This window comes from Diceros bicornis, chromosome 5 (assembly GCF_020826845.1).
Source record: "Diceros bicornis minor isolate mBicDic1 chromosome 5, mDicBic1.mat.cur, whole genome shotgun sequence".
Classification (NCBI taxonomy): domain Eukaryota; kingdom Metazoa; phylum Chordata; class Mammalia; order Perissodactyla; family Rhinocerotidae; genus Diceros; species Diceros bicornis.
Window position 1 is genome coordinate 94,025,869 of NC_080744.1, and position 18,331 is coordinate 94,044,199.

The 18,331-nt window shown below is 51.6% G+C and overlaps 1 protein-coding gene across 4 annotated transcripts; it reads right to left on the bottom strand.

The window, feature by feature from the left end:
• Window positions 1-1,300: 1,300 nt before the first annotated feature.
• On the bottom strand, window positions 1,301-17,895 carry FES (FES proto-oncogene, tyrosine kinase). 4 transcript variants are annotated; one of them, XM_058542493.1, is made up of 19 exons: window positions 17,740-17,892; window positions 17,006-17,227; window positions 16,643-16,816; window positions 15,088-15,184; window positions 14,770-14,953; window positions 6,686-6,823; window positions 6,492-6,611; window positions 6,223-6,345; window positions 5,907-6,093; window positions 5,700-5,783; window positions 4,909-5,118; window positions 4,432-4,554; window positions 4,021-4,074; window positions 3,361-3,479; window positions 2,967-3,061; window positions 2,745-2,868; window positions 2,349-2,506; window positions 2,122-2,244; window positions 1,461-1,691 (listed from the first exon to the last, which is right to left on the bottom strand). In XM_058542493.1, the coding sequence occupies exons 2-19, from the start codon at window positions 17,216-17,218 to the stop codon at window positions 1,549-1,551; spliced, it is 2,469 nt and encodes an 822-aa protein (XP_058398476.1). In that variant the 5' UTR covers window positions 17,219-17,227; window positions 17,740-17,892; the 3' UTR covers window positions 1,461-1,548. The 4 variants fall into 4 exon arrangements, with proteins under 4 accessions (XP_058398474.1, XP_058398475.1, XP_058398478.1 ...); XM_058542491.1 differs by having other exon boundaries at window positions 1,301-1,691; window positions 2,122-2,506; window positions 17,740-17,895; XM_058542492.1 differs by lacking the exon at window positions 6,686-6,823 and having other exon boundaries at window positions 1,301-1,691; window positions 2,122-2,506; window positions 17,740-17,895.
• Between the last annotated feature and the right edge of the window lie 436 nt (window positions 17,896-18,331).

Here is an 18,331-nt window from a genome sequence, read left to right on the forward strand (position 1 = left end):
TTCAGGCCCCCTCCCTCTAAACACTGCAAGACTGGGACTTGCTTCTCCAGCCCAGCCCCTTCCCAGTTGCCCACACTGCTCTGGAACTCAGCAAATGTTCCATGGGAAGAAGTGACTTTGCATTTCAGGATCCACTAGTTTCCAATCCATAGCATAGTTCCTGCCAGCACCAGAAACTTCATTTCTCTTTTCCCAAGTAGACTCTCTCTCTTTGGGGAAGTTCTGATCATCACAGCTGTCCTGAATCAGCACGTCTCAGGGACGAAAACAGCCTCCCATCAGCAGTTCACCTTGGAGGGGTTCTTTCCTCCTTGGAATTTTAGTCCATCTGGTCCTTATTTCTTCCACCACTCTCCATTCTCTTTAAACATGGTTACTCTCATCTTATCTGTTTCCTCCTAGTTGCTGCAATGGGAGTGGTGGCCTGCAGAGACAGACCACAATCCTACCCAGAAGCAGAAGTTCTTCAGTTCTGCTTTTTACCGCTTTCAATGGAGACACGCTTTGACTTCTTGGAATTTTCATTTAGTCACATTCTAACCTGAGTTCCTCTCGTTTAAACAAGTTTTAGGGCTTTTGAAAAGAGATGTCAACTATTTCCTAAAGTCTCTTGAGGGATGGCCATTTTACCTCAAATTTCTTCCTGCTTTGTTCTTTAAATCTTTCCCAGTTTCTGTTTTTCAGTTTGTTCATGCTTCTTTGTCTTTTTGATCTTCACCGTTGCTGCCAGAAAAGTTTCAGATAATTTTGGGGGCACTCAGGGGAGGAGGTGAAGGCTCCCCGCTCTGCTACCCCATTTCTCAGTAAATTTGTCTTGAGAGAGAAACTCCCTGGGAAGCATTTTCTTTCTCTTCAGCCATCCAGCCTTTTTTGACTGTAACTCTAACTTTCCCTGACTCTCTTCTCATCTCTCCTGAATCTCATGTGACTGCTGTACACATCCATAGTGTTGGCTACTCTCTAACATGTGACAGCTAACGACTTTCTGACCTCAGTTTCAGCCTTTACTTCCATCTGGGCTTACGGACATATACGTCACACTTACATCTCCACAGCCCCCTCAAATGCAACACCTCCAAACTCCATCCTCCCCATAGCTCTGCTCCTCTGCCTGTGATCTGATTTCAGGAATGACACCACCATCTGGTCAGAAGCCTGTATATCATCCTGATCTCCTTCCCCCTTCCCTGTGTCTCACATCCAGCAGCTACAAACCATGCCAGTTCTGCCTGTGAACACTCCCCGTTCTCTCCCTTCCCCACGGCCGCAGTACAGGCCCTCTATTCCTCCTAACCCTGCCCTCCAGAGGAGCATACATGCTAAGAGCACTTGATGGGCACAAGTGGTTTTATTATTTCTGCCTGGAAGAGGGAGCCCTGGCAGGAGCAGGGATGCACAGCAGACATGGAGCCGCATCCCTGCCAGCAGCACAGATGCTGCTGGCTGGAGTCCAGGCCTGTGAACAGTGTCCAACGGTGAAAGCAGGAGCTGGTGAGGAGGTACAGCCCCGCTTGCAGAGGCCACTGGCTTGAGACGCAGCTCCCAGCCTCACCGATGCCGCTTTCGGATGCTCTGCAGCTCCTGGTAGATGGTGCTGAAGCTGGGCCGCTGCCCGGGCTCATAGGCCCAGCACTGCTCCATGAGCCTGAACACAGCGTCGGGGCACAGCTCGGGGCAGGGCAGACGGCCCCCTGTGAGGACAGGAACAGCACATCAGGCATGAGGAGGGAGTCTGAGGGCCCCTGGCAGCCCCAGGGGGCATATCATAAGCAATGGGAGGTGCTTAAGATGCACTGTTCTTAACGAGCTGCTCTTCTTCACCAAGGTCATAGAGGTTCTAACCTTAATCCCACCACATGCTTAGTTGTGTGACCTCTGCAAACCTTAGTTTTTCTGTCTGTAAAAGGGACGTATTAATTCCTACCTCACAATTTGTGAACAGTAAATGAGATAATGTATGGCTTGGTACATAACAGGTGCTCAGTCAGTGGGAGCTACAGGATCGTTATTATTCTGCCCCAGTGGAAGGCTGGAAGGCTAGGCAACCTGGGAGAGCCCGGCTGGAGCCCTGCGGAGAGTGCTCGGCTCTGAGGCTGCTGTCACACAGCAGGGCTGCCTTACCCTTTTCCACGAACTCCCGAGTCTGCTGATTGCTGAGGTTGGGGTAGGGGGAGGCCCCCAGGCTAAAGGCCTCCCAGAGCAAGATGCCAAAGCTCCACACGTCGCTCTCAGAGGAGTAGCGGCCTGCAAGGAGGTGAGGCTTCGGGAATGGGCTGTCCACGCCCATGGGCCAGAGTGAGGCAGCCAGCAAGACCCACGCCCAGCCTCAGGCCCTGCAGCCCACATACCATAGTTGAGAGCCTCGGGCGCGGTCCACTTAACAGGGACTTGTCTGAGGCCCCCTGAGGCTGCGTAGACCCCGTCAGCTTCCTCCCGGGACATCCCAAAGTCACTGATCTTCAGGACGTTCTTCTCCGTCACCAGGCAGTTCCGAGCAGCCAGGTCCCTGGGCGAAGCAGGGCAGGGGCTCACTCAGCCAATGTCCATGCAGCACCCGTCACCTGCTTGGCCCGGGCCCTCTAGACAGAGCCATGAACAAAAGCTGCTCCCTGCCCCTACGCCCATCAGGAGAGGCGAACTCCACCTCTGGAGCCCTGAGTGCTGGTGACAGCACCACCTGCAGCGGGTGCGGGTGGCCAGGGACCTGTGTGTGCTGCATGGGCCTGCCCTGCCCACTCACTCACCGGTGGATGCAGCACTTGCTCTCCAGGTACTCCATGCCCGCAGCCGCATCCCCCACCATCTGCAGCAGAGTCTTCATCCGCAGGCGGGGTCCCTCTGTCCGGAGGAAGGTCAGGAAATCGCCCCCTGGGGGTGGGTGGAGGAAGCCTCGTTGAGCCACCTGCGGGGGGCTGAGCTGGCAGGTCTGAGTGCCCTAGCCCTCGAGATCAGCTCCCCCTGCTCACCCTGCACAAGCTCCATGACGATGTAGATGGGCTGTTTCTGGGTGCAGACGCCAATGAGACGCACGATGTTGGGGTGGCTGTACTGCTTCAGGATCCTGGAGGGCACTGCTGCTTAGGATCCTGCCTTGGGGGCTTGCCTCCCCAGCCCCAGGAGCCCCAGGGAACCCGAGGGAGGATGGGAGAGGGCAGCAGGAGAGAAGAGCTTGGCATCTGAGGCCAGCAGTCCCGGATGTGTGACCTGGGGTGGGTCACGGAGACTGCACCCTTCGCACTATGTGGGGGGTACCGACATGGGGGACCGTGAGGATTAACGACTCCACGCAAGTCTCGTACTTCATGTGGTGCCACGCACAGAGGGATCCTAGTGTACGGTGATGGCTATTTGATCACCCACCTCGCTTCCTGGAGAAACTTGGCCTTGAGGTCTGGTGGGAGCGTTTCTCGACAAGATTTCACTGCCACCAAGGTGTTGTCGGCTCGCAGGCGTCCACTGAACACTTCACCAAAGTTCCCCTGAAATGGTCGTGGGCTCCCACCAATCTTCCCTGGATCGTGGTTCTCTTCTCTGCTCAGGGGACAGCCCGCCTTGTCCCCACCCACCCTCACTCAGTGCCCCCAATCCCAGCTCTCTAGGAGTCTCCCCCCAAATTGAGAGGGTACACATGGCATTGGCAGAGAACTTTCTCTCTGACTTGCCCCGTTCACTGAGAAGTGACATGGAAAATCCAAAAATCACTGTCACTTGGGTTGGAAAAGCATTCTGATTTTTAAGAAAATGACTTCTCTCCTAAGTATTTTACAGCTCACAGGAACAGGGTGTCTCCCCTCCCTGAGGAGGCGGGGTGGGGGTGAGGGACAGTGTATGGCAGCGGCTGGGCGGGGAGTCCGGGAGATGAGTTGGGAATCAGACTGAGGCAGGGAGCAGGGAGGCAGAAGAGTTCAGCGAGGGTGGGGCCTGGGGGCGACTCAGCTGTGGGCTGGAAGGAAGCAGTGCTGGGGGAGGGAAAACACAGGCAGCCAGGAGGCTGGCAGAGTCACACCCCACTCAACTCACCCGCCCGATCTGCTCGCCCAACACCAGGTCCTCGTGGTTTAGTGCCCACTTGTCCTGGGGAAGGCGGGGGTCAGAAGTCAGTGAAGGGAAGGCATGCTGGGCCCTGTGAAGGACCGAACAGCCCCACCAATGCTATGCCTTTCATTTCTTGGCACCTTGGTTTGTTGGTCTGTAAAATGGGAGGTTGGACTACGTCAGGATCACACTCAGGTGACGTCGGGGACCAGGCAGGGACACTAAGTGGGTGAGTGCCAGTCCTCTGTGTGTGGCCCACGGAATGGGAATGGTCTTGACATTCCAAACCTAGAGGGAGGCTGCCCTGAGGAGTGAGGAGTCACCTCATACCTGTACGTAGACTGGGGGCCTGGAAAGCCCCATGGGCGGCATGGGCCGGGCTGGGCATGGGCTCACCTTGGGCACAGCCCTATTCAGGATGACACCGCTCTTCTTGGTGAGGGGCTGCTGGGAGCGCAGCATGTGGTCGATGAGCAAGGGAATGCTGGGAAAGCTGTCACCTTCCAGTCGGTACAGGTTCTGCGGGACAGGGGGACCTGGGGTCAACAGCCTCACCGCTGAGGGGGCCTGAGCCCTGGGAGAGGAGAGGAGGAGCAGCAGGGAGAAAGGGCCTGCCTGCGACGAGAGGCAGAGGGACCTGCAGAAAAGGCACCACCTGAGGGTACAGGACAAGTCTGCTAGCCCAGCCTTAGGGGAGGACTCATGCTGAAGGCTTCAGCCTCTATTTTGTTACAGGGACTGGGTGGTCTCTGTGGCCCCTTTCAGCTCTGCCAGGGAGGCATCTAAGACACAGCAGCTCCTTCCTACCCTCTCAAGGGTGGAGGGGAGGGGAGCGGAAGGGAGGAGAGGGGATGGAGTCCAGGCCCCACTCACGTCAGCAGACTGGATGATGAAGTGCCGGGGCTGGCCATCCCACAGCACCGACAGTACGTACTCCTGCTTGCCCTGGCTCTCCCGTACCAGGAAGTCCCCAGAGTGTGTCAGCAGCTCAGCCACCTCTGCCCGTGGGATGGCCCCATGGTACCACAGCTGCTCATGCAGGGGCTTCTGTACCTCTGGAACAAGCTGCAGTGGTGGGGGGAGCTGGGCAGGAGCAGGGGTGGAGCGAGAAGGGGTTACTCAGCCAGCTCGTCAGGGGAGGCCACTAGGCCAGCCAGGGGTCAGTTGGGGGGGGTCTTTGTCTCTCTCTCTCTGTCTCTCTCATATGCCCCTCAGTCCTCACAAACCACCTGAATGGCACATCAAGCCATCCGCAGGCCCCTGGAGTGGGCACTAGACTCTCCCAGGCTTACTCTAGGCAAAGCCAGGATGGGAAGCCCAGGCCGGCAGATCCCAAACCAAGCTTTCGTCCTTTCTACCAGGCCACAGCCCCTAACCACTCCCAGAGCAGGGGGAGCCGTGGGTCAACAAGGCTGCAGGTCCCTTTAGCACACATGGTTATAGAGAGAAAGGAGGTGCAGGGGCAGCAGGATCTGGGGACATCTGCAGCCTGGAATCCAGGCAAGAGAGGGACTCCCCAGTAAAAGCAGCCTGGGCAGGGCCTCCTCTCTAGGGCAACTCAGTGACTGACCCCAAGGGCTTGCGGGGGTCACCTCTGAGGCCCCTGGCCTGACCCACCCCTTAGAGAAGGGCAGAGGTGTGGGCCCAGGCTGGGCTCCACTCACCGAGAACTTGGGGCGGAAGATTCCTGAGATGTGGCTCTTAAGGATCTCCAGGGTGGGCGTCCTTCCCCCTTCTCGCTCCTGCTCCTGAGGCCAGGGACAGACGTCAGCGGGTGGCCAGGCTTAGGGAGGGGGAGGGCGAAAATGAGGAGCGCAGCCCCGGGCAGGCAGGCGTGGCTGGCAGCGGCAGGCAGTGGGTAGGCGGCTCACCGAGGACGACGTGGAGTGGCGGTCATCCTGCAGGAGCAGCACGGGCGGGGGCTCGCCGGGGCCCAGCTGCTCCAGCTTGGCCTGCAGCAGCTCCTGCTGGGCCTGCAGCTTGGCCTGGCTGCACAGTGCTACCTGCAGCCCCTGCAGGGCCTCGTGCAATACCTGCTTCTTGCCCAGCAGCTGCACCCTGCAGGCAGGGGCAGGCGGGAGGTGAGGGAGAGAGAAGGGCTCAGCCTGTAGCTGGCAGCCAGCAGGGGGTCGGGCAGGCAGGAGGGAGGAAGGAGAGCCAGAAGGGTGCTTGGGTGGACCCGCTCACCGTTCCCGGGGGTGGGTGTTCTGTTCCTCGTTCCAGAGCTCACGTTGCAGCTGAGTGACCACCTCCTGCCGGCTGAGCACTGTCTCCGTGGCCACAGCCAGTTCATCTGTCACTGAGGTCAGCCTGTGCCCAAAGGAAGGGCAATATTAGAGCCATGCCCTTCAGATGCATTCCTGAAGAGCCAAGCAAGCCCGGCCACCTGGGCACAGCTCTGTATGGACAGTGTCTACCCCCCAGCACCCCCGACCCTGTGCCAAGCCACTACCCACGTGTGCTGCACACTCTCCACAGTCAGCTCATTCAGTTGCAGCTCCCCAGGCTCCAGCGGTTCACCCTCCTCAAGCAGTGACTCATCAAAGGTGACACAGGGTGGGACATCGGGTGTGGACCTGCGGGAGGACAGTGCCCTGTCAGTGAACAGGCCAGCAGCCTTGGTGGCCGGCAGGAGCAAGGAGGGGCTTACCCATACTGTCGCAGGAAGGCTTGGTACTCAGCCTCGGGCTGGATGCGGGCGGCAGCTGCAGCCATCTCCTGGTGAATGGCCACCACCTCGTCCTGCACCAGGCTGCTAATCTCCAGGTATTCCTGCAGGATCTCCTTCCTGTCCCCAGACAGGACCCTTGGTCACAGGGGCCTCAGGCTGGGCAAGGCTCAGGGAAGCCCAGGGCCCATGACACTGGGTTTGGAGTCAGCCCTGGCGTGGACCCCCACCTCGTCATTTGCCAGTCAAAAGACCATAGGCAAATTACTTAACGTCTCCCTGACCTTCGCTTCCTGATACGTATGATGGGGATGCTGGGAGTCTCAATAAGGACCCAGTGAGATCCTGTGTGCAGAGTGTGTGGTACATACGAAGTGCTTGCTAAACATGAGCTGCAATCATGCCTGCCCTGGGCAGCCAGCCCAACAGCTGGGGCTCTAGGGCTCCGATACACGCACACACCACTGAGGCGCTGCTGACCCCGCATTTACATCTCCGATCCCAGCACATACCCAGAGCTCCGGTCTCATGTATCCATTCACCTGCTCAAAACATTCTGTTGGACATCTCTTACACACCCAAACTCCACTACTTGAAAAATGAACTCCCGCTCTTGTCTCCTGAACCTGTTTCTCCCATAGCCTCCTCCACATAAGTTAATGACAACTCCATCTTCCAGGTGCTTGGGGCCAAATCCTTGGAGTCATCCTTGATTCCTCTATCTCACACCCCACTTCCAGTCCATAAGGAAATCCCACCGGCTCCACCTTCAAAATATATCCAGGACCTGACCACTTCTCCCCTCCACTGCCACTGGTCCAAGTGGTTTGGATTACTGCAATAGCCTCCTGTCCAGTGTCTCTGCCCCTGTCCTTGTGCCCTGAAGTCCATTCTCAACACAGCCAAAGTCCTCACAATGGCCTGCTGTATATCCAGCAGCCCCCCAAACTCTGCCCTCCCCCCACTCTGCATGGGCTACACTGGCTTCCTTGCTATTCCTTGATTTCAGGCACTTTCCCACCTCAGGGCCTGCATACCTGCTGTTCCCTCCTTCTGGAATGGCCTTTCTCCAAACCCCCCCAGCTCCCTCCTGCACCTCCGGGGCTCTCATCAGACCACTCTGTTTAAAACTGTAAACTCGAGTTTACATCAGCATCATGGCAGAGTGAGCTTTCCCCCTTAGACTCTCCTCTGCTAGGATACAACAAAAAGGACATTCATATACCAACAGAGGACGTTCACACAACACAAAAGAGGTCTGAGAAACCCACACAGCCTTACATCTGAAGGTGGAGGTGCTGGTACCCCCAGAGGAAGTGGAAGGAGGTAAGGAGAACTCCTCTCCTTCCCCAACGACAGCAACCCTGGGACGTGGACAGCGCAGCTCTCTGAGAGAGAGGGGGAAGGGATGGTCCTCCGTGGAAAAACTGTCCCTCTCCAAGTTCTCTCACAGCCTGTGGGAAATTCCCATATGGAGGGGACTGAACTGCTGTGGGGATATTTTCATCAAGCTAGCAGCCTAGGACAGCAGGTAGCAAGGGAAGAATGAGAAGCCCCCAGGGATTGGGCAGGTGAAAGAAAGAGCCCCTCCCCACCACCCGGAGCACCAGCACAGCCAGTCAGCCAGAGCACCTGCTGATCACACAGCTCTTGACTCTCACCTAGTGGCGGCAGGTAGAAGCTGCAACCAGATATTTTCAGAATGAGGAACAATAAGCCCAGTCTCATGTATCCATTCACCTCATACTGCCCTCAAGCAGTATGCAAAAATATATTAAATCTCCAGACCAGAAGGAAAATGACAAGCACCCAGAAATCAATCCTGAAAGCACAGAAATTTATAACCTAAACGAGAGAATTCAAAATAGCTATCATAAAAAAGCTCAGCAAACTACAAGAAAACACAGATAGACAATTCAATGAAATCAGGAACTTCTTCACAAAAGACATTTAAACTATAAAGAAAAAGCAAATGTTGGAAATGAAAAACACAATGGAGGACATAAAAAAAATCTGGAATCTTTAAAGAACAGAGCTGACAATATGGAGGAAACAATTAGCAATATTGAGGATAGGAATGCAGAGATGTTTCGGATGGAGGAGGAGAGAGAACCACGACTAAAAAGAAATGAAGAAAGTCTCTGAGAAACATCTGACTCAATTAGGAAATGCAACATAAGGATCATAGGTATTCCAGAGGGAGAAGAGAGGGAAAAAGGAGCAGAGAGCTTGTTCAAAGAAATAACAGCTGAGAACTTCCCAAACCTGGGGAAGGAGCTGGAAATACAAGTGCATGAAATCAATAGACCTCCTAAATATATCAACATGAAAAGACCCTCACCAGGGCATACAGTAGTAAAGTTGGCAGAAGTCAATGATAAAGAAAAAATATGAGGGGCGGCAAGACAAAAAAAATTTTTTTTAAAATTCAAAGGAATTCCTATCAGGATCTCAGCCAATTTCTCAGCAGAAACTTCACAGGCTAGGAGAGAACGGAATGATATATTCAAAATTCTGAAAGACAAAAACTTTCAGCCAAGAATACTCTATCCAGTGAAAACATCCTTCAGATATGATGGAGAAATAATAACTATCCCAGATAAACAAAAGCTAAGGGAGTTCATTGCCACATGACCCCCCCTGCAAGAAATACTCAAGAAGGCTCTCTTGCCTGAAAAAAAAAAAAAAGAGAAAGGGGATACAAAGCTTTGTGCAAGGAGAAAAACAGGTAGGCAAAATCAGGAAAATTGCAGCTCTCTATCAGAATAGGTTAGCAAACAGTTAATTATAACACCAAAGATTAAGGGAAGGAAAACACCAAAAATAAATATAACCGCATCACTTTAAACACAAACTCACAACACAAGATGGAATAAGTTGTGACAATAATTACTTAGAAGGGGAATAGGAAAGAGATGGCACCAACTTAGTCTAAGGAAATAAGGGGCCATCAGGAAATGGACTATCTCATCTACAAGATTTTTTATACAAACCTCATGGTAACCACTAAACAAATAATCAGAACAGAGACACATACGACCAATAAAGAGAAAACTAAGAAAACCACCACATAGAACTACCAAACTGAATGAGTAGTCTGAAACACATGGGAGGAGAAACAAAGCAAATGCAAAAGAACTGGAAAATGAGTGATAAAATAGCAACATTAAGCCCTCATATATCAATAACCACTCTAAATGTAAATGGATTGAATTCTCCAATCAAAAGATACAGAGTGGCACGATGGATTAGAAAACAAGATCCAACAATATGCTGCCTCCAGGAAACACATCTCAGCTCTAAAGACAAACACAGGCTCAGAGTGAAAGGATGGAAGACAATACTCCAAGCTATCGGCAAACAAAAGAAAGCAGGTGTTGCCATACTTATATCAGACAAAGTAGACTTCGAGATAAAATAGGTAATGAGAGACAAAGAGTGGCAATATATAATGATAAAAGGGACACTCCACCAAGAAGACATATCACTTATAAACATATATGCTCCCAACACAGGAGCACCAAGGTACATAGAGCAACTATTAACAAACCTAAAAGGAGATATTAACAACAACACAATAATTATAGGAGATTTTAACCCCCCACTTACATCAATGGATAGACCATCCAGACAGAAATTCATTAAAGAAACAGTGGACTTAAATGAAAAACTAGATGAGATGGACTTAATAGATATATAGAGAGCACTCCATCCAAACACAGCAGATTACACATTCTTCTCAAGTGCACATGGAACGTTCTCAGTGACAGACTATATGTTGGGAAACAAGGCAAGCCTCTATAAATTTAAGAAGACTGAAATCATAACAAGTATCTTTTCCAATCATAATGCTATGAAACTAGAAATCAACTCCAAGAAAAAAACTGGGAAAGTGACAAAAATGTGGAGACTAAACAACATGTTACTGAACAACAAATGGATCATTGAAGAAATTAAAGGAGAAATAAAAAAATATCTGGAGACAAATGAAAATGAAAATACACCATACCAGCTCATATGGGATGCAGCAAAAGCAGTCCTGAGAGGGAAACTCATAGCAATACAGGCCCATATTAACAAACAAGAAAAATCCCAAATAAGCAACCCTAAACTACACCTAACAGAATTAGAAAAAGAAGAACAAACAAAGCCCAAAGTCAGCATAAGGAGGGAAATAGTAAAAATTAGAGCAGAAATAAATGAAATTGAAACCAAAAAAACAGTTGACAGGATCAATGAAACAAAGAGCTGGTTCTTTGAGAAAACAAACAAAATTGACAAACCCTTAGCCAGACTCACTAATAAAAAAAGAGAGAAGGCTCAAATAAATAAAATTAGAAATGAAAGAGGAGAAATTACAACAGATACCACAGAAATACAAAGGATTATAAGAGAATACTATGAAAAACTATATGCCAACAAATTGGACAATGTAGAAGAAACATCAATTCTTAGACTCATACAACCTCCCAAAACTGAATCAAGAAGAAACAGACAATCTGAATAGGCCAATCACAAGTAAAGAGATTGAAACAGTAATCAAAAACCTCCCCAAAAATAAAAGTCCAGGACCAGATGGCTTCTCTGGAGAATTTTACCAAACATTCAAAGAAGATTTAATACCTATCCTTCTCAAACTATTCCAAAAAATAGAGGAAGATGGAAGACATCCTAACACATTCTGTGAGGCCAACATCACCCTGATACCAAAGCCAGACAAGGACAATAAAAAGAAGGAAAATTACAGGCCGGTATCACTGATGAACATAGATGCAAAAATCCTCAACAAAATATTGGCAAACCAAATACCGCAATACATTAAAAAGATCATACACCATGATCAAGTGGGATTTATACCAGGGACACAGGGATGGTTCGACATCTGCAAATCAATCAATGTGATACACCACATTGAATAAAAACCAATGTGATACACCACGAGGAATAAAAACCACATGATCATCTCAATAGATGCAGAGAAAGCATTTGACAAGATCCAACACCCATTTATGATAAAAATCTCAGCAAAATGGGTATAGAAGGAAAATACCTCAACATAACAAAGGCCATATATGACAAACCCACAGCCAACATCATGCTCAACAGGGAAAAACTGAAAGGCATTCCTCTGAGAACAGGAATAAGACAAGGGTGCCTATTCTCACCACTCTTATTCAAAATAGTACTGGAGGTTTTGGCCAGAGCAATTAGGCAAGAAAAAGAAATAAAATGATTCCAAATAGGCAACAAAGAAGTGAAACTCTCGCTGTTTGCAGACGACATGATTTTATATATAGAAAACCCTAAAGAATCCATTGGAAAACTATTAGAAATAATCAACAACTACAGCAAGGTTGCAGGGTACAAAATCAACTTACAGAAATCAGTTGCGTTTCTATACTCTAATAATGAACTAACAGAAAGAGAACTCAAGAAGAAAATCCCATTTACAATCACAACAAAAAGAATAAAATATCTAGGAATAAATTTAACCAAGGAGGTGAAAGACCTATACAATGAAAGCTATAAGACATTATTGAAAGAAACGGATGATGACATAAAGAAATGGAAAGATATCCCATACACATGGATTGGAAGAATAAACATAGTTAAAATGTCCGTACTACCTAAAGCAATCTACAGATTCAATGCAATCCCAATCAGAATCCCAAAGATATTTTTCATGGAAATAGAACAAAGAATACTAAAATCCATACGGGGCAACAAAAGACCCCGAATAGCTAAAACAATCCTGAGAAAAAAGAACAAAGCTGGAGACATCACAATCCCTGACTTCAAAATATACTACAGGGGCCGGCCCCATGGCTTGGCTGTTAGGTGCGCGCACTCCACTGCTGGCGTCCCAGGTTCGGATCCTGGGCGCACACCAACGCACTGCTTCTCCAGCCATGCTGAGGCCGTGTCCCACACGCAGCAACTAGAGAGATGTGCAACTATGACATACAGCTATCTACTGGGGCTTTAGGGGAACAAAAAGGAGGAAGATTGGTAATAGATGTTGGCTCAGAGCCGGTCTTCCTCAGCAAAAAGAGGAGGATTAGCATGGATGTCAGCTCAGGGCTGATCTTTCTCAAAAAAAAAAAAATATATATATATATACACATACTATATAGCTTTGTAGTAGCTGGTACTACTACTTTGTAGTAGCTGGTACTGGTACAAAAAAAGACACATAGATCAAGGTAACAGAATTCACAGCACAGAAATAAAACTACACATCTACAGACAGCTAATCTTTGACAAAGGAGCTAAGAACACACAGTGGAGAAAGGAAAGTCTCTTCAATAAATGATGCTGGGAAAACTGGACGGCCACATGGAAAAGAATGAAAGTAGACTATTTTCTTTTGCCACACAGAAAAATTAACTCAAAATGGATCAAAGACTTGAAGGTAAGACCTGAAACTATAAAACTCCTGGAAGAAAACATAGGCAGTACACTCATTGACATGGGTCACAGACGGATTTTTTTGAACTCCATGTCTACTTGGACAAGGGAAACAAAAGAAAAAATAAACAAGTGGGACTTCATCAGACTAAAGAGCTTCTGCAAGGCAAATGAAACCAGGATGAGAATGAAAAGACAACCTACCAGTTGGGAGAAAATATTTGCAAATCATATACCCGATAAGAAGTTAATCTCTGTAATATATAAAGAACTCACACAACTCAACAACAAAAAAATAAACAACCTGATCAAAAAATGGGCAGAGGACATGAACAGGCATTTTTCCAAGGAAGATATACAGATGGCCAATAGGCACATGAAAAGATGTTCAACATCGCTAATCATCAGGAAAATGCAAATCAAAACAACACTAAGATATCACCTTACACCCATTAGAATGGCTATAATCACCAAGACAAAAAATAACAAATGTTGGAGAGGTTGTGGAGAAATGAGAACCCTAATTCACTGCTGGTGGGAATGCAAACTGGTGCAGCCTCTATGGAAAACAGTTATGGAGATTCCTCAAAAAATTAAAAATAGAAACATCTTATGATCCAGCTATCCCACTACTGGGTATTTATCCAAAGAACCTGAAATCAACAATCCAAAGAGGCTTATGTACCCCTGTGTTCATTGCAGCTTTATTCACAATAGCCAAGAAGTGGAAGCAACTCAAGTGTCCCTTGACTGATGATTGGATAAAGAAGAGATGGTATACATATACAATGGAATACTACTCAGCCATAAAAAATGACAAAATCTTCCCATTTGCAACAACATGGATGGACCTGGAGAGTATTATGTTAAGTGAAATAAGCCAGACAGAGAAAGACAAACACCACATGATTTTACTCATATGTGGAAGATAAACTAAGACAAGGACAGAGAGAGCAGTTTGGTGGTTACCAGGGGGATGGGGGTTGGGGGGGAGTGGGCACAAGGGGTGAAGGGATCCATTTATACGGTGACTGACAAACAATAATGTACAACTAAAATTTCACAATGTTATAAACTATTATGACATCAATTAAAAAAAATCTTAGGAGTAATAAAAAAAAAATTGTTCAGGGGAAATATAGTATCCAACTGGCAAAACCGTAATTTTCATCCCTGCTTTTAATCAGACACGAAAATCAATTTCATATAAAAAAGGATTAAATGTGAACAAAATATACATATATCTCCTAAAAAAAAAAAAACTGTAACCTCCTCACCGGCCCTCCCTCCTCCCAAGCCCCTTTTCTTGTTTCATTTTTCTCCCTAGCACTTACCGCCTCTAACATGCTATTTTACTTATTGACTTTCTTTTCTCTCTCCACTAACATGAACAATCCTAGAAGACAGATGGTTTTATCTATGTTGTTCTCAGAGCCTAGTACAGTACTCAATAAATATAATAAAACTCGGCAATGATGGGCCCTGGAATAATGTATTTCAGATGTAAGTTGACTGGCTCCCGTCCTTGGCCCAGGGCCCGTTCTCACGTGATTACGTGACCGTCAATTTTACAGAACTGGATTTTCCGGACCCTGCCTCCAGGTGTGGCGGCCGGGCTTGAGGGCTGTGATGGGGCGTGGGAGGGGCTGTGGGCTTACAGGATGCTCGCCATCTCCTGGTGCAGGTCCTGCAGCGACTGGAGCAGGCTGGGCAGCATGAGCTGGTGGTGGTGCTGGTGGTGCAGCTGTGCAGCCCGCACGCCTAGCACGTAGCGGTTGTGGTGAGCAAAGAGCTTCCACAGGCTGCGTACATACTTGTCCCTGGCCCTGTCGCGATCCTTGTCTGCCACGGGAGGGGAGGGAGGTGTGGGTGACGGCACAGAGGCCTGGGCAGCCCCCACTCCCTGGGCACCTGTGGACAGGTCAGGTCAGGGCTCCTTTGGGATTCCCTCCCTGCCAGTGAGGGAAGCCACAAACCTTTGCTGGCCTCCTGGTACTTGCGCCTGGCCTGGGCGCTGTCCCGTGCCAGGGCTCGGTACTGGCTCTTCAGCTTCTCAATGTCCTGGCTGTGGGTCTGGGGAGAGAGGAGAGGCCAGTGTGGGGTAGCAGGTCCCCCGGACATGGGAGATACTCTCCCAAGGTGAAGCCCTGGACAGGTCCTGCAGTCCAGGCAGGCTGCACATCCAAGTCCATCCTCCAGGAAGGGCCTGGAGACCTCTGGGGCCTAATCTCTGCTGCTGAGGTTAGGGTCAGAGGGGCTGGGTTAAGGCTAGGCCCCTGGGAAGGCAGAGAGGTGGACTAGGCAGGCTACAACTGTCCCTCCTTGGCCCAGAGTGCCATTTGGTGGCAGGTGGGGCCCAGCTGCAGGCATGTGCGGCCTGTGCAGTGGTTGCACAGAGCTCCACACGTAGAAGGGCCCCGTGCTTGGTTTAATGCTCTGTTGATGCCACCTTGAAATTCTTTATAATTTTTTGACAGGGGGCCCTACAATTTCATTTCGCACTGAGTCCTGCAAATTTTGTTCCTGGTGGCAGGAACAACAGACGGTCAAGACCAGAGTTCTCATCCCAGTTCCCCTGTTGATGCACTGGGATACTTTGGGCAAGTTCCATCCCTCTCCTCTGAACCTCAGTTTCTCCATCTGTAACTGAGCTGAAAGTATAGACTTGATGAGCCTTTTTCTTAAAGGGCCAGATGGTAATCTGGCCTATAATCCTAGGTTTATAGGCCATAGAGTCTCTGTTGAAATTACTCAGCTCTGCCATTGTAGCTTTATAGTAGCCATGAGTAAAATGGAAACAAATGGGCGTGAATGTGTTCTATAAAGTACCTATAAAAACAGGCAGACCCCCGAATTAGATGAGCTTCTAGTGAGAGAGGAGTGGGTGGAGACTGGCCACCAGGGGCCGCTGTGAGTCTGTGGCAACGCTAGGTTTGCGCTGATGGGAGGGTTGTGGTGCAGGGGGCTGACCAGTACGTTGAATTAGGAGGCTGAAGCACCCAGATAAATAGCTCCAGTCAGACAACCTCTAGACTGAGGAGCTGGGCAGGATTCAAACGCAGGCAGGCCGACTTCACAGCCCCAGGCCTTAACCTCTGTGTCAGGGGGTCACACTGCTGCCTTGTGGTGTCTCTGGGGCCCTGGGGGGAGCCTGCCTAGGCCAAGGGCAGAAGACTAGCCCTCATTCCTCTCTCTGTCTCTCAGACCCCAGAGCCACCTGGTGCAGCGCGGGAGATGGGTCACAGATCTCGCGTTCCTCCTAGGGAATGGCTGGATCACTTGTCCTTGTACTCCAGCACTCTGCCCAGGCACATAGTACGATAGAAAATGCAGAGAGGTCCTGCTGCAGGCCAACCCAAGGGCGAGGGGAAGGAGGAAGCTGTGGCAAGGCTGGAGCAGGCCCTGGGAGCGGGCCTGCGGTCAGGACTTCCACTTCCCCAGTGAATCCAGCAGCTCTTGTGCAAAACCAGCCCTTTTAGTTTCAAAATTAAGCAGAAATGACCAGGTGAAGCCCCAGTGCCACCCACCCACCTTGGTGAGCTCCTGCTGCAGCTGCTGCCACTGCTCACTGTAGGTCTTCCGCAGCTGCTGCCGCTCCCGGATCAGCAGGCTCAGCTTGCTCAGGGGCCCTGAGTTCAGATCTTCTGCGTGCTGCCTCAGCAACCTGCTCAGGCCCTCCGTCTGGCTGGTGATCTCTGCCCAGGACTACAGCACAGGATGGGCGAGACAGGGAATGGGGGACAATGGCTCCCAAGCCTGGGCCTGCCAAATCTCCACCCTACCCAGTGGGATCCAGGGAAGGAAGTGGGCAGGCAGATAACCTGGCAACCAGAGGAATACCTCAGGCGAGGGTGGGAAGGTGGTGAGGAGGCCTAGGGCCCCATAGAAGCCCACCTGGCTGATGGGGCTCTCGGGGCTGATGCCCCGGCTCTGGCCCCCACTGTCCTGCAGGGACATGTGGTGCAGCAGCCCCGCGTATTCCCTGTCACTCTTGACGCGCTGGGCCATCCACTTCCTCATGCCCTCCAGCAGCCGAAGCTCTGACTCCTGCATCTGCTGCACTGCCCCGTGGCCCTGCGGGCTGCACAGCTCCGAAGAGAAGCCCATAGTGCCGTCCTGGGGACAGAGAGGAAGAGGCCACCACTGGGGACAAGGCTGGAGTTGGAGGGGCGGGTCAGGGAGGCTAGGGGCTGCCGGGCCAGGAGGAGCTGCTGACAGGCAGGAGGTGGGGTCCTGTCCTGCTAAATGCAGCTATAGGTACAAAAGAGCCGCCTGGCCTGGGACTGGGTCTCCTTGCTTCCTGCGTCCAAGGCCAAGGCCTGGTGCCAGGGATCCCCTTACCAGTCCTGGAACAGGAGCGGCCCGGAGCCTCCCTTCCACGGCCCTTCCACCCAGCACCAGTTGCCAGGACGTGTGTGCCCAGTGCCCTCGGCAGGCCAAGCCTGCCCCTGCCGGCCCCCACGCAGCCCCAGCCGAGCCCTGACACCACGGCCGCCCCTGCCCTTCCGCGGGCCCTGCCCCGCCCAGTCCGGTGTCCGGCTCTCAGGACGCCTGCCCGGTCCCCGCCGGCCGCCCCTGCCTCCCGCGCCCGCCCGCCCGCCGGCTCATGGGCCCCGGACAGGAGTTACCCGCGCGGGCAGCTGCTCCTGGGCCGCCGAGGACCGACTTAGGGCCGCGCCGACCCCCGGCCAGTTCCTGATTCGCCGCTTCCTCCTCCTGCGGTTGCAGTCGGCCCAGGCCCCGGGGCGGGCCCGCCAAGGGGAAGGGGCGGGCGGGAGCGCCGGGCGGCCCCGACGCCTGCCGGCCCCCCTGCCCAGCGCCGGCCGCCGCCTCCGGCCGCCCGCCCGGCGCGGAAACGGAAGGGAGGAGGGGGCCGGGGAAGAATGGCCGTGCCGAGCGGCCTGCGCCCGGCGGTCCCCAGGGCTCGGGCAGCGCCCAGGAACGCGGGGAGGCCGCGCAAGGGTGCAGCGGGGGCCTAGGCAGGGTGAGGCCGCAGGCGGGCTTCGGGCGGGGGGGAGCCTGGGGATCTGGAGGCTGCGGGCAAGCGGGCAGCCCTAGCAGCAGCCTTGGGAGGCCCCAGAAGAGGACGGGGGAAGCCTCGTCCAAGCCCCCCCCCCCCCCCCCCCCCCCCCCCCCGACACCACCAGATTCCCACAGGACAGCTCAGGCGCCAGTCTCCATTTGAATAAAATTTCCAAGTAAATATCCCAAGGAGAGGCC